Source organism: Pundamilia nyererei, unplaced genomic scaffold (genome assembly GCF_000239375.1).
Source record: "Pundamilia nyererei isolate P.nyererei 1_Seehausen unplaced genomic scaffold, PunNye1.0 scaffold00407, whole genome shotgun sequence".
In the NCBI taxonomy this organism is placed as follows: Eukaryota; Metazoa; Chordata; class Actinopteri; order Cichliformes; family Cichlidae; genus Pundamilia; species Pundamilia nyererei.
Genome location: NW_005187808.1, coordinates 218,395 through 232,847, shown reverse-complemented (window position 1 = coordinate 232,847; position 14,453 = coordinate 218,395). Strand labels below are relative to the sequence as shown.

The 14,453-nt window shown below is 40.4% G+C and overlaps 2 protein-coding genes across 2 annotated transcripts in view; one reads left to right on the top strand and one right to left on the bottom strand.

The window, feature by feature from the left end:
• Positions 1-7,050, top strand: part of LOC102196523 (serine/threonine-protein kinase tousled-like 2) — an 11,435-nt gene extending 4,385 nt beyond the window's left edge. Inside the window, exons 4-21 of the mRNA XM_005753146.1 lie at positions 80-149; positions 359-396; positions 591-683; positions 1,281-1,388; positions 1,859-1,951; positions 2,289-2,399; positions 2,666-2,802; positions 2,905-3,057; positions 3,350-3,416; positions 3,534-3,631; positions 3,722-3,803; positions 4,024-4,115; positions 4,231-4,320; positions 4,885-5,054; positions 5,186-5,324; positions 5,524-5,635; positions 5,729-5,836; positions 6,020-7,050. Coding sequence (XP_005753203.1) covers positions 80-149; positions 359-396; positions 591-683; positions 1,281-1,388; positions 1,859-1,951; positions 2,289-2,399; positions 2,666-2,802; positions 2,905-3,057; positions 3,350-3,416; positions 3,534-3,631; positions 3,722-3,803; positions 4,024-4,115; positions 4,231-4,320; positions 4,885-5,054; positions 5,186-5,324; positions 5,524-5,635; positions 5,729-5,836; positions 6,020-6,199 — 1,941 coding nt within the window. The 3' untranslated portion in view covers positions 6,200-7,050. The remainder of the gene's footprint in view (positions 1-79; positions 150-358; positions 397-590; positions 684-1,280; positions 1,389-1,858; positions 1,952-2,288; positions 2,400-2,665; positions 2,803-2,904; positions 3,058-3,349; positions 3,417-3,533; positions 3,632-3,721; positions 3,804-4,023; positions 4,116-4,230; positions 4,321-4,884; positions 5,055-5,185; positions 5,325-5,523; positions 5,636-5,728; positions 5,837-6,019) is intronic.
• A 119-nt stretch (positions 7,051-7,169) lies between these two features.
• Positions 7,170-12,460, bottom strand: becn1 (beclin 1, autophagy related). The gene is made up of 12 exons (XM_005753145.1): positions 12,348-12,460; positions 11,953-12,085; positions 11,805-11,869; positions 11,024-11,082; positions 10,840-10,930; positions 10,530-10,666; positions 10,241-10,435; positions 10,007-10,153; positions 9,700-9,849; positions 8,686-8,746; positions 8,450-8,592; positions 7,170-7,903 (listed from the first exon to the last, which is right to left on the bottom strand). Exons 2-12 carry the CDS (start codon positions 12,077-12,079, stop codon positions 7,735-7,737), a joined length of 1,344 nt encoding a protein of 447 aa, XP_005753202.1. The 5' UTR covers positions 12,080-12,085; positions 12,348-12,460; the 3' UTR covers positions 7,170-7,734.
• Between the last annotated feature and the right edge of the window lie 1,993 nt (positions 12,461-14,453).

Below are 14,453 nucleotides of genomic sequence, written 5' to 3'. Positions count from 1 at the left end.
AAGACTTACATTTATACAGTTTCTTTGCTGTTAATGTGGTTAATTGATCAATTCTAAGCTGCTTTTCTGTGTTTGTCAGACACCAGAGAAGAAGCCCAATGACAGAAGCAGGAAGAGGAAAGGAGACACCAATGACAACAACAGCCAAGGCAAGTCCACATACATACTTACCGGTATGTGTTTAAAGCAGAAATGCCTCTCTGTATTGGGAAATGATCAGCTGCTCAACTTTAAAGTGTTGCACTACTTTAAGTTTGATGTTAAATAATTGTTTAAGAAAAACTGGAGTCTTAAAATACAAAGTTGTAAGAGTCACATTTACGTTTCCTTTACTATAAAAGGCTGTTTTTGTTTACAGGAAAGGGAAGAGTGCAAAAAATGAGCGATTACTGCGATGTGAGTACAAACTGAAAGGACATAAGATGCTTTAGATTTGTTGAATGCATTGTTTCATTGATGCTCATTGTTTTCAGTTCTGAAGCTTTCCTCTTTCATACTCTTGTCCTGGTTATATCAGTACTGCCCTTCATTGATCCTTTGCTAAATAACCACTCTGTCCTCTTTGTTTCTTCTCTTTGTCCTGTGGTCAGTTTGCTGGTAGCAGCGGCTCTGGCACCAGTCCTGCTCGAAGCATCCCTATGCTGGTGCGCTCGTCTCCTCAACATTCACTGTCTAATCCTATGGTGAGCACAGCATTCATCTCTGTTGCACCTTTAGCCAGTGTCAAAGTCAACCGATGGTTGTGAGTTTTCTTCTTTTCTGGGAGGACTAACTGGCACATCTTTGGTTTGTCTGCATCACTTAAGTCAGTGGAAACACCAAAGAGTGATTTAATTATTTTTTTCAGTGAAATGGGAGCTAACATTTCTAGTGCTGGTGTCATGCCTTCAGTTTTGGGCTTAACTGGCTGGGATTTAAAGCAGGGAACAGTCCAGAAGATCAGTGTGTACATTATACGAAACATTTGCTCGCACTAAATGTGTAAGCTTCTGTGATGGCTGCATTATATAATTGATAACTTGGTTACATGCCATAACTTTCCCCCCAGCAACCAACAGCCCTGTAAGCAGTAATTTATGGCATTGGGGTTGGACTGTCAAAACATTTCTTTCTCATTTATTTATTCATTCATTTATTTATTTAAAATGAAATTCTCTCCACATTATGTTTTCCTTTTAATGCCTTTGAGCTTCTCTATAAACTGATGCTGTCTGTGAATCTGGGTCTGATATTTTGTCCCCCATGTTCCTCTACTTTTTCTTTCTTTCACTGAAATACAGCTTCAGCACAACAGTCCTTCGTCCACAGGATCAGCCCACACAGACTCTTCATCTTGCAGCTCTGTTAAAACAGCCCCCACACACTCCTATTCCCATAAAGCCATCCAGGTAACTGAGACTGACCCAAATCACTGCTTGACACCTTGACTTTTCTTCTTTTCTCTTTTTTTTTTTCTTCATTATAATCTCAGTCATGTTGAAGCACGTCCCTGGTTTAAGTGTTTTGTAGAGTCTGACAAAACTTGTAAGGTTGCAACACTGCACACCTTGTTATGCCATTAAAAAAGTACAGTACAGTTGGGATGTGGATGCTAGAATTAAAAGGGCATTAAAGGTCTCACACTGCTGGTTTTCTGACATAATAGTTGCAACACATCCAGCTGTTCTTGTAAATTACACTAATTGGCCTGATTTAAAGGTCAGCACTTAAAAGTCACTTCTAATATTTGCGATACCAGTGGCTGATTTTGATTTAAATTTAAAATGATGGACTTCTTTGTTAGTGACCCAAGAGGTTTGTCCACCTTTTGAACGAGATGCTTACTGTGGGCTCGCTACCTTTTGATCTCCTTCCTCAGTCGGACCTGACGATCCTGAAACTGACAGCACTGGAGAAGAGCAAGAACTCTGACCTGGAGAAGAAGGAAGGGAGGATAGATGACCTGTTGAGGGTAAAAGCAGCAGTTACTCAAATGTTTCTCTTAACAGATAGCTTGGACCATTGAAAATACAACTGTGAGACGAGTCATTATTGTCCAAATCTGTTGCTTTGTTTATTTGGCTAACAATGACAAATCTCTCAGTAATTAACCTTCACCAGTCCGCTTACAGCTCATCACGCTCGTTAACTTTTAAACGCCACTAGTTTGCTGACATTTACACCGCTTTCATTTAAGCTACAAACTGAAATTCTGGCAGTTTTTCCCCATCGTGTCAGTTTAATAAGCGGCCTTGAATCCTTGCTGTAATGAGAATTGGTTGTCAGAGTGATGATGCGTGTTTTGGCAGGCGAACTGTGACTTGAGGCGGCAGGTGGACGAGCAGCAGAAGATGCTGGAGCGCTACAAGGAGAGACTAAACAAGTGTGTGACCATGAGCAAGAAGCTGCTAATTGAGAGGGTCGGTGTGAATATGAATTTGCACAAGTATGTTTGCCTGATTTGGGACACCTCTGTAGTACAATGTGAAAACCAAAGAAGTCAGTTTATGCATGTAAGCATTGCCCCCATGTAACTTGTAAAAGGCTTTATGGTGATTTAAGGTGGAACTGAATAGTATTATTTGATAATAATATTTGATACTTCATATCCTCTGTTTTTTTGTTTTTTGTTTTTTTTTTGTGCCTGCAATGTTTTACTCATTTATTTCTTTATTTGTGTTTGAAGTCAAGACAGGAGAAGATGGCATGCAGGGACAAGAGCATGCAGGACCGTCTACGCCTGGGTCACTTCACCACCGTACGCCACGGAGCTTCCTTCACTGAGCAGTGGACAGATGGATATGCCTTCCAGAATCTCATCAAGTCAGAACGCAAATGGGCACAAGTGTACATTTAAATTGTTTTTTTTTTTTTTCTATTCAGCATACAGAAATGCTTACGCCAGATTGTCCCTGCATGTTGTAGGCAGCAAGAGCGAATCAACTCTCAGCGGGAGGACATTGAGAGGCAGAGGAAGCTGCTGGGGAAGAGGAAACCTCCCTCCATGGCCCAAACGCTTCCACCCAACCTGGAGCACAACAAACGAAAAAGCAGAAGCAACGGACTAGAGAGTGAAACGTACGGTTACAAGGAGCAGATCACTTTATTGCGTAATAAATGGTGGATTAATAAGCTTGTAGCCTGAATATAATGAGGTTTACTGGTCTGTGGGGGGCCAGTCATGCAGTTTTGTGGTGAGTGGTATTGATGGCTGTCAGTAAGCAGTTAACCTCAACCAGCATTGGGTGAAAAAATTTAGTAAGATGTCAAATGCTGTATATTTAACTCTGTAGATCACAATTATTTAGACGTTAATATCTTGTTTATTTCTTATTTAATAATGCATTTCTGGCTCTCTGATCTCTCACAGGTTGTCACTGGCAGAGTATCGCGAGCAAGAGGAGATCTTCAAACTTCGAATCGGTCATCTTAAAAAGGTGCCAATGTTTCTTTTCGCTTTTGTTGTTGTTTTTCCCACTTTTTTTTTTTTCTTTCCTTTGGAGTCACCCGTTCAAACGATGAAGTAGGTGATAAATCTCTGCACTTGTATGCAGGAAGAAGCAGAGATCCATGCAGAGCTGGACCAGTTGGAGCGTGTGAGAAATCTGCACATTCGAGAGCTTAAGAGAATCCATAATGAGGACAACTCGCAGTACGTATCATCCCAGTTTAACATGCCCTACTCAAGCTCTGTGGTGTCTTTTTAAAGCAACAAATACTTTAACAACATGTTCCTTTGTAGATTTAAAGACCACCCCACACTGAATGACCGATATCTGCTGTTACAGCTCCTTGGAAGAGGTGGCTTTAGTGAAGTTTTTAAGGTAAGCCAGTGCCATTCACTTGGTTTCCATTCCTCATGAATACCTTTTTTGTTCCTTCTTTGTTTTCTAAACTTTGAGTGACGTACAGGAAGATAAGTCTTGCAACACTTCTGTATGCAGTAAACAGCTACTGTAGAGAATTCAATGGGAAATTCAGGCTATTCAAGCTGCTTTGTATTGATGTGAAATGTACCTTTTTTTTTTCTTTTTTTTTTTACAGGCTTTTGATTTCACAGAGCAGAGGTACGTGGCCATTAAAATCCATCAACTCAACAAGAACTGGAGGGAAGAGAAGAAGGAAAACTACCACAAGTGAGTCTGCCGCTCTGTAAATGTGCTCTCTACGTGTTATTGTGTGATCGGAAATATTTCTTTTATTTATACTCAAGTGATTAATTCGGACTCATTAATTTTTTTTTCGTTGCAGACACGCCTGTAGAGAATACAGAATCCACAAAGAACTCGATCATCCTAGAATAGTGAAACTTTACGACTATTTCTCGCTCAACACAGACTCGTAAGTGCTTCATTTCACATAAAGCTCACGATGTGGCACTAATGCGAATGCGATGATTATTTATAAGTGTTTGTTATTCGGTAGTGTTCAGGGCAAAAACTTCAATTTTTATTTTCTCATCTGTAGTTATTATGGATGTTTAAGAGCTTGGGTTTCAGTTGGAAGTTTGTTCTGTGTAGTTTGTAGTCTGTGGCAGTGGCTATGGAGGTGATGAGAGCCTTAGGTGACAATATTTAAGAATTACTTATTAACAATGATACTATTTTTTTTTTTCTTTTTTCATAGTAAATACTAGAAAATGTTAAAACTGCTTTGTTTGATGAAAAGAAATGGAAAGCAGAAGCTTTGAATATTTGAATACCATAAAATGAATCTATAGATTTCCAGTAATAATAATTTGGCAGATGCACATGATCTTTTTTTTGTTCATGTCTTTTGTAAACTTGGAAAGTGTTGCTGATATTATCACTTTTTATCACATCAGGCATCTTAGAATATGTTTGAACGTGTAGGTGATCATTGACGCCTTCACAGTTAACCCATGTGTTATCTAATCTGGTGCAGGTTCTGCACAGTACTCGAGTACTGTGAAGGCAATGACCTGGATTTCTACTTGAAGCAGAACAAATCGATGACGGAGAAGGAGGGCCGCTCCATCGTCATGCAGCTCGTCAATGCCCTCAAGTACCTCAATCAGATTCGGCCACCCATCATACACTACGACCTCAAGCCTGGTAATCTCACTGAGTTTTATGGGCAACACACAAATGTGTTTTCTATTCTAAACATAAAAGATCTCTGGCTATGTTTACAGTGTAGGACTCGTGATGCTTGTGAACCCTCATTTTACGTGTTCTGTCACCAGGGAACATCCTGTTGGTCAACGGCACAGCTTGCGGAGAGATAAAGATCACAGATTTTGGTCTCTCCAAGATCATGGACGATGACAGCTACAACTCTGCAGATGGCATGGAGCTGACGTCGCAGGGAGCAGGGACCTACTGGTACACATAGACACTTTGCACTGTATTTAGTCACCAAGCAACCAGTATGACTATGCAGGTTTAGCAGATGTGCAACGGTTTCACAGTAATGCTGCTAACTCAATTTTAATTCTGTATTCAGCAAGCAGTTTGAGAATAAAGAAAGATCAGAAAAAAACTTTTTTCTCTGATTTGTTATTTTTGTTTGTCTTGCTTACAGGTATCTACCACCTGAGTGCTTTGTAGTGGGCAAGGAGCCCCCTAAAATATCCAACAAAGTGGACGTTTGGTCAGTAGGGGTCATCTTCTACCAGAGCTTGTATGGACGCAAGGTAACCACTAATCTATATTACAGTAGTTGTCAGGTTTCTGTTTTGTTTTTGAAAAAATGAACTTAACAAGTCTGTAACTTGATCTTTTTCAAGCCGTTTGGTCATAACCAGTCGCAGCAGGATATCCTGCAAGAAAACACGATACTAAAAGCCACCGAGGTGCAGTTTCCCCCCAAACCTGCAGTCACCACAGAAGCAAAGGTCTGGTATTCATTTCTTTGAAACTGCAACAAACTTGTTGACCAGTTGGCATAACTATTTGCACAGTGCATTACATATGTTGCATTAACAGAACAGCAGTTAGCCTGAGAATTTAAAAAAAAAGAAGAAAAAAAGTGTGTTCAGCTATAATGAGTCACTTTTTGTCACGGTTTCCCTTCACAGGCCTTCATTCGACGTTGCTTGGCTTACCACAAAGAGGACAGGGTGGATGTGCTGCAGTTGGCCAGTGACCCCTTCCTCATGCCCCACATCCGAAAAGCCCTGGCCAGCAGCACACCTCCAGCACCTCCCATTCCTTCCACCTCCAGCTGCTACAGCAGCAGTGCCTCCAATTCGAGCTAGCTGAAAGAAACTAGAACAAAACCCCAAAGCCACGTGGAGACGTTACACCCTTGATGGAGCTCCTCCTTTGCTCTCTTCATGGCAAGAAAGTAGAGCGCATGATGGGAAGGAGGCATCTTAAAAGAGAGAATGGAACCAAAATAATCTATGGTGTGGCGTTGTAGTAGAATATGTGCACACCACTGTTATTCAAGTGGTGTAAATGTGCCAGCCTCTGGCTGCGGGCTCAGTAGAACCCAAAGAATTGCCCATATGCATGCACTAACAAAACTTTGGCTCATTTCAAGAGGCTTTTTTACATGACGAATATATGAAGCACCTGAAAAATTGCACAACTGTGACAGGCTCAGAGGTATGCTGTGTGGAAAATCTCTTGCCTATACTCGTAAAAGGCTTTGAAGAGGAAGCATAAATTAAATGTCACCCCATACTGCTTGAAATACATTGTCTATCAAAGTATTTTCAGATTAATAGTTGTCCGTTTTAAATGTGTTCTGATAGAATTGAACCTGGAACTTTTTTTTAGGAAGGGCTCCGAGTGACGAGGAGTGACTGATGACCAAAGTTCGAGGCCTGTCGTCATGACGTGGCTTCTTTAAAAGGTCATAAATGACTTGACATAGAAGAGGGCTGACTCTAGAAGACTGACTTGTTCGACCAATTTGAAATATTTTACTTGATAACTGGAATTCAGCTTATTTTAATTGTTAAGTCCATATTTTTCCATGAGATTCACCCCCACCTCTAACGCTGTTAAACTTGAATGGTGTGTGGGTGGTGACTGAGTGATTGTTGTGATGCGAGGTAAGATTAAACTGAAGTGATGAAACCATTAAAAAAACAAAAGAATATTTGGTTAACTGTGTGGTGTCTCGCTTCATTTTGGGAAATTGTGCAAACTTTTTTATATTAAGTTCAAACATCAATGTGATTTAATATATGCAATCTTAAAAAAAAAAAAAGCTCCAGATATTTTCTTCCAAACAGTTTTATTAAGTCATTTGGTACAGAGTATGAACACAAGGCTGAAGCATCAGTGCACCTCCAGCAGTTATGTGTATGATAAATCTGGTAATTGCATTCAATGTTAATGAAATACTGACTTGTTGAATACTAAAATCTACTCCAACTATCACACAGCCTTTAAATTTTAATAGGTGAGGGGCAACAGGAAGTGGACAATACCTCAAACTTACAAATATTGAAAGCATATCGTGGTATTAACAAAGCAGGCAAGAACTAAATGAAACATCATCCTGCTTAATTTGAGGGGGATATCTACAACTGTATTAATTTTCTTTATTTTTAGTGAACCAACAATTTTAAATCTCCCTGTTGCAGCAAAATAGACTTTAATGGATTTTCTGTAACTTGTTTAAAAAAAAAAAGGGCTCAATATCACTCAAAGCTTTTTGCTGTATAGTGCAGACTTAACCATTCTTTTCCTTTGGCTAAAGTATCCAAATATATATTGCATGATATTCCTTCAACAGATGTGAATGTGACTAATCAAATATTGACACTGTCCAGCTGCTTTATCTGTTGTAGAACTGTGAGGTAACCCAAGCCAGTCCCCACTTCAGATTGGTTAACATAAACTTGAGCGCTTTCGTCCACTGCTCCTCAGAGTTAAACTGAGTTTTGATGGAGTAGGAGCCTCCGCTGCCACCCGTATCTTCGATCTTGCCCTTCTCCACATCCATTCTGAGGTATGAGGGAGAAAAAAAAAAGTTAAAGTCAGACTAGTTTCTAAGTTTATAAATATAACACTGAATCTGATCTTAAATCAAAAACCTGGGAAATGTAACATTCCTGAGTCACAAATTTAATATGTTCACAGAGGCTGAAATGCTTATTACACCGGAGTATCCAAAGTTTCCCTGATTTGCTTACATTGAACCAAAGGCCACATGTCTGTATTCACAGTACAGAGTTTAAGTTTATGAAGGATCAGTCTGTTAAAGAATGAATATGATTTGGGATATTCCAACCTTGATGTGCTAGCAGGGAACAACTAAAGTGTAGATTTTCACGTTGGTTCCGAGTGTGGGGTCGAAGCTTGCCTAAACTTGCTTATTTGACTCAGATGCTAATAATAAAGGTTCACTTGTGTAGAATAGGGCTGACATTGGACCAGAATTTACATTCAAACTACATGTATATTTATAAATTCATTTTAAATGGCCCATAGATGTGCTACACAATGAGCACACAGAAATGTACAATACACACATAATGCTGATATCTGACCTGTAGGGGAGGCAGAAGCCAGTGTCTCCTTTTTCCACCTCCTCTTTGAACTGTTGGACACAGTCCAGGAAGGCCACCATGGCATGATCGAACTTATTGTCCCAGAAGAACCTCAGTCCACCTGAGCAGTACAGTGGGAGCTCCTGAAAACACAATGGTAGACAATAATTGGCAGAATAAGAACCTGGACAACTGTTTAAATAAGCACAGGAGAGCCGGGTGTAAGAATGAACTACCTTTGACTTGTCTGTCAGTGACTCCAAGTATGAGTGGTTTCCATATGGGACAAGACGATATCTGAGGGGACAATGAAGGGTTTGAGCTAGTTTATTGCACTTCAGACTAACAGAAGATTAACTGGAAACCGCACTAAATTTTAGTGATTCGAGGCTGGGATTCATTAAGGTTACAGAACTAAGACATTTAGACAGACAATGCGCACAGCAAATTACAGGAAAATTATCATTCCAGGAGAAAATAATAGCGAATAATTCAATCTTGTCAACTAAAACATGATTTGCAAACATTATTGAGAGAATGTAAATCTGTAAGAAACCAAGTAAGTGATGTAATAAAGCTATGTAGGCATGTAGATATGGTAAAGAAAACCTGACGAAGTTCTCGCTGAGCATCAGAATTAGAAAGAAAAGTGATTTAAGAGACTTTAAACGTGATGTGCTTCTTGGTGCCAGACAGCCTAGTCTGACTATTTTAGAAACTGCTGATCTACTGAGATTTTTCCCAGATCACCATGTCTATGGTTGGTTTTAAAAAGACAAAATTAAAAATTCATCCCATCTCTCCATCTCCCTCTCTCTCTCAAGCTGCGGCAGCACTGTCCTTGAGGTGTTTGGTATATCCTTTTCAACGCTCCACTGTTGCTGACTATATCCACAGTTACTGACAGCTGCTTCCATCAGCATAAAGCTCCATGTGAAAACCTCAAATAATCTTAAACATATCAATGAGTTCACTGTACACAAATGGCCTCCACAGTCACCAGATCGTAATCCAAGATCATCCAAGAAGACTTCCATCATGTAGCCGACAAGCAACAGGAACCATGTGACGCTATCATGTCAATATGGACCAAAATAGCCAATGAATGTTACCAGTACCTTGTTGAATCTATGCCACAAAAAAGAGGGTCCAACATTATACTGACAATCTGTACCTAATAAAGGGGCTGGCGAGTGTGTTTTAAGCTCAACAGCAAATGGTGAAGAAAGCAAGTTAAATTAAGCGTGTACCTCTGAAAGCGCAGCCCCATTTTGTTGGCGAGAGCGTGCAGCAGAAGCACCGTCTGTCCCCAGGCTGCGTTGATCTCGTTCCACTCCACCGGGACGCTGGGGAGTCGGCCCAGGCGGAAGTTGTTGATGGTACCAAACTGGCCGCTGTGCCTGGAAAAAGAGGAGAAACGAGTCGGATTCTCAGCCAATAGGCTCGTCTCATAGTCTGTATTAAAGATTTGAAAGTCAACATTGATTTAAGGACCTAAATTATTTCTTAGCATACACAACAATGTGTTTGCCACCATGTGTTTTTGTGTGTGTGTACCAGATGTGAAATGTAGCATTGAAAACGTTGGTCTTTTTCAGGCGGTCTAGCTGAATCTGGCAGTAGCGCATCTGGTTATCAACACTCTTGAGCTCATCATCCAGCTCTAGCTGCTGCCGTTTAAATTCGCTGTACTCCTTCTGGTATCTTTAGAAAGGGGAAGACAGAGGAGTTAGGTGCTGTATCATTTAAAATACACCCATCACCTGTCTACACCACTGCTAGCTCACTCACTGTAGCTCCTCTGTGTCGAGCTGCTGAGCTTGGATCCTGCTCTGGGCCAGGTCCTGGGCCACAGTAGCCCTCTGCTCCTCCACAGCCTCCAGCTCCTGAACCAGTTTTTCCTCATCCTCTTTGAGCTGCTGTAGCTCTGCCAACAGGGTCTCCTCATCCTCCACCTGCAGGTGCGATAGCAGCTCCAGACACTGCCTAGAAATACATTCACAAACATTTGGAATCAGCACTTTAAGTGGTTCTCAGTACTGGGCAGCTGCTTAGGCTGGATCCTCATTCTTGTGCTCACTTGTAATTCTGGCATTCGTTCTCTGTGATGTTGAGCTGCGTGTCTAGGTGGTCCAGCAGAGTGTCGGTACATTCCTCGCACAGTGGGTGGTCCACATCTGTCTGGCCCGACATGATGTCGAACAGGTCACTGGTTACCTTGGTGGGATATGATCAGAGGCAAAGCTTATTTGGTTTTGTCACACAGATAATACACCGTGAAATCAATGCATGAACATAAATCTCAGCACCCACACGCTGTGGGGATGTTTTCAAGTAGACTGACATAACTGAACCTAAATGTCTTTACTCTCCGACAGTAAAAGTATCACCTTCAGTCTACGACTAAGGTTTTCCATGGTGCCGCCATCAGATGCATCTCCAATGAGTGTGAAGCTGTTGGCGCTCTCTGTTGACATCATTCTGAGGAAAAGCACGCCATTCAAGATTAAGCAATTCTGTCAGCTTTGTTGGACATGCAAGTAAAAAAAAAAAAAAAAAGAGTTGGGTGCTCACCGTGCAGGAGGGATGTATTTTCTCGAAACTCCATCCTGCTTGTTTTCAACAAACGTTTCCTGTGAGAAGATTCCAAGTCTAAGAGTCAAACACATTTTCCAACAGCATATTTTCACATAAAACTGAAATAATTATTTGTTTTTCGTCTTTGAAAACCAAGAGTGACAGGGCCAGAATAGCACTTAATACAGTTATAACAAACAGCACCACCAGATACATCTGTATCTGTAACTGTAACTGAGGGAATACAAATGAGACAACACAACACTAAAAGCAATCACACTATTCAGTAGTACATCCTCTACACACAGTAAACAGCAATGAGACTCTCAAGTCCATTTATAAGTTATTCCAGGAGAGACAGAGAGCTAATACAGCCTTTATACACTGCGCAAAAAAAAGGAAAACTTTGAAAACATATCAGATTTCAATGGAGGAAAATAACTGGATATAATCATGCCACACCTTTTTACGTAAATGAAAATTATCTGGTATTCTTCAGAGGCCTGATTTCAAAAACACATGAAAATCAAACTGAAAAAAGTAGCATGAGCTAGTCCATTTTGCTTAAATTTATTTGCAGCAACTCTTAATGGTACTCAGTTTATATAGTCCCCATCTGCTCCAATGAATGCCTGACGAAGTTAGACTGCTCCTCCCACAAATAGATCAGAAAGTCTGAAGTTTCATTGGCTTTGATTATACTTTGATTAAAAATCCTTTACTTTTTCTTTTTAATAATGTATTACACAGAGCAGTTTCCAGCTCGGCATTAACCTACCTCTGGTGCCGTCTCCACTCCGCTGTTGTCAGACTGTTTGCTGGGGGTCACTGAGACTATTGGAGCTGACGAGGAAGAGGAGGAAAGAGGTCATACATAGGGCGACAAATGGAGCAGGTTCAACATCAAATACGGCGATTAAACATACCAATAAGCTCCTGGATGGTGACCCGATCGAGAACATTGAAGGATGTGTCCAGTTTCAGCGGCTGGGAGCAGCGCTGACACACAAAGCTCACCTGCATGGTGGTGCTCGACGTTTTGGAGCCCTCCATCGCTGGCTAAAAACAAAAAACAAGTTAATAAGTAAAACCACGTTTCATTTTAAATTAACGACTATCTCCTCATGTAGGAACGCTTCGACTAGTGACGAAGGTTAAAAGCAGCGCATAAACACTTGTCTAGTCACCGTTTACTTGCTAGCTAGTTAGCTGTTTGGCTAAACACTTGCTAACAGCAGGTTGGGTACAGCCAAACCATAAGTTTGGCAGGTAGTTTTTGTGTAGCATACAACCAGGGTGTAAAAGCACAAAAGAGACTCACTGTCGTGTGTGATAATTAAACGCTACAGCATTATAATCCTAATGCTGCGTCCTAAAGGGACTCCATCCCGCCTCCACTTCCTTATTGTTGTTTACGGCGGTTTTGACGTCATGTTAAAAGTTAGTCACGTGAGAAAGCAAGAGCCCCTGTGTTACTGTGATTTATCATTAGTGAACGTATTAATATTAAGATATACTTTATCAGTCCCGTTGTTGCCATATTCACATTATTACAGCTGTAATGTTTTATTGTTTATTATTTCGCATTTATTGCTGGACAGAGTAGAATAAATAGATATAGATTGATAAAAATTGATAATAGATAGATGCAGCTTGAGCAATCCCAAGAATACTACTGGATACCAGTGCAGATTTGTTTATCAGTCCCCAATGTGTGTATGTTTGTATTAACATATGTAAGTATATATGTGGTCTAACGGTGGCTGGGAGGAAAGACCTTTACACACCGTGGATGCAGGAGCCTGTCACTGAAAGGTTTACTTCAAAGATAGTTAATAACTAATATAAAATTATATAATTCTCTATAGAATATATCATTCTTATATTGCAGTTTTATTACAGCTCAATCTGATGGTCACAAACTAATATCTGATTAAGACATTTCATTGCCACTGCAAATATTTGATTTGATCACTCCCGGCTGCCAAAAAAATGGGATCCTATAAATGCAGACAAAAGGAGACAGACCCCCGCTGTAACCATTTTTTCATCAAGGTTATATAGATACACCAAAGCAAATCTACTTTATTTGCTTTGCGTGCGCATGGTAATTTTATTAACACTGTCAACTGTTATTTAACATAACATGTGCTTTTAGCATTACTAAAAAGTGTACATTTCAATACTGGTAAATAGAAAATACAGCAAATCGGATTATATCACCCAGTGAAAGTAAATGAATGCGGGATAAAAAGCTGCTGCTTTTAGCCACCTGCTGAGAAACAGTTCTGCTCAGGTAATTTAACTGATTGTCATCTACCCCTCTTTTACACAACAATATATTATATAGCATTTAAGAGTCTCTTTTTCAAAGCCAAAGCATGCAAGTTACAAACACATTGTTTTTCAATGGAAACGTCTTTTGGCCACAGTACATAATCTGACTCCTGATTCCTCATCCTGTCCCTAGCATTCTCTAATTTTCATCCAACATCTGTCCAGAGCATACCTTGTCCTCTCTAGACTCTCTTTCACCTGCTCCCTGCTCTCAATCCAGATCACAATGTCATGTGATCCCCCATCTTGAATCCATCTGTCACTCTTCATCACTGTCTCACTGTCCTCATACATGTCCTGCATCACACGCACATACTTCTCAGCTACTCCCGGCTTCCTCATGCAGTATCAGTTTTTTATTCAGCAAACTATCATATGCCTTCTTTAGGTACACAAATCCTCAGCGCAGCTCCTTCTGACCTTTAGGTACTTGTCCATCAATACTCTCAAAATAAACATTGCATCCGTAGTGCTCTTTCTCAGCATGAAGCCATGCTGCTGCTCACTGATCGTCAGCTGTCCTCTTAACTTAGCTTCAACAATTCTTTCCCAGAGCTTCAGCGTATGGATCATCAGCTACAACTCTGCACACCATTCTTGTTCTTGAAAATCGGGATTAGTACATAACTCCAGGCACTTCCCGTTCTCTTAGATAGCTCCATAGGCCTACTTCTACAGCTATGACATCAGGACAAATGCCTTTCTACTGCAGCCCTTACTTCTACTTACTAATCCTCTAGGCTTCATGATTCATTAACTGTCCTTGACCTATCCTCCTTTTTCTTTTTCTTTCTCTTCTCTTTTCATCTCCTCAAAGTGCACCTTCCATCTTCCCAGCACGCTCTCTTCACTGGTTAGCACATGTCTATGGAAGAAATATAGTATCATCAGAATTCAAGTATTTTTAGACATTGAATTTATGACTGATACTATATTTCTTCCATATTCATTTGCCTTGAATACTGTCCCATCAGTCCAGGAGTCTGGAAAACTGTGAAACACAGCTGTGTGCGTGTGTGTGGTTTACTCTCCAGTCAAATAGGGGGCGCTGTTACATTAAATACAAAACATCTTTTCAATCAAAGCAGAA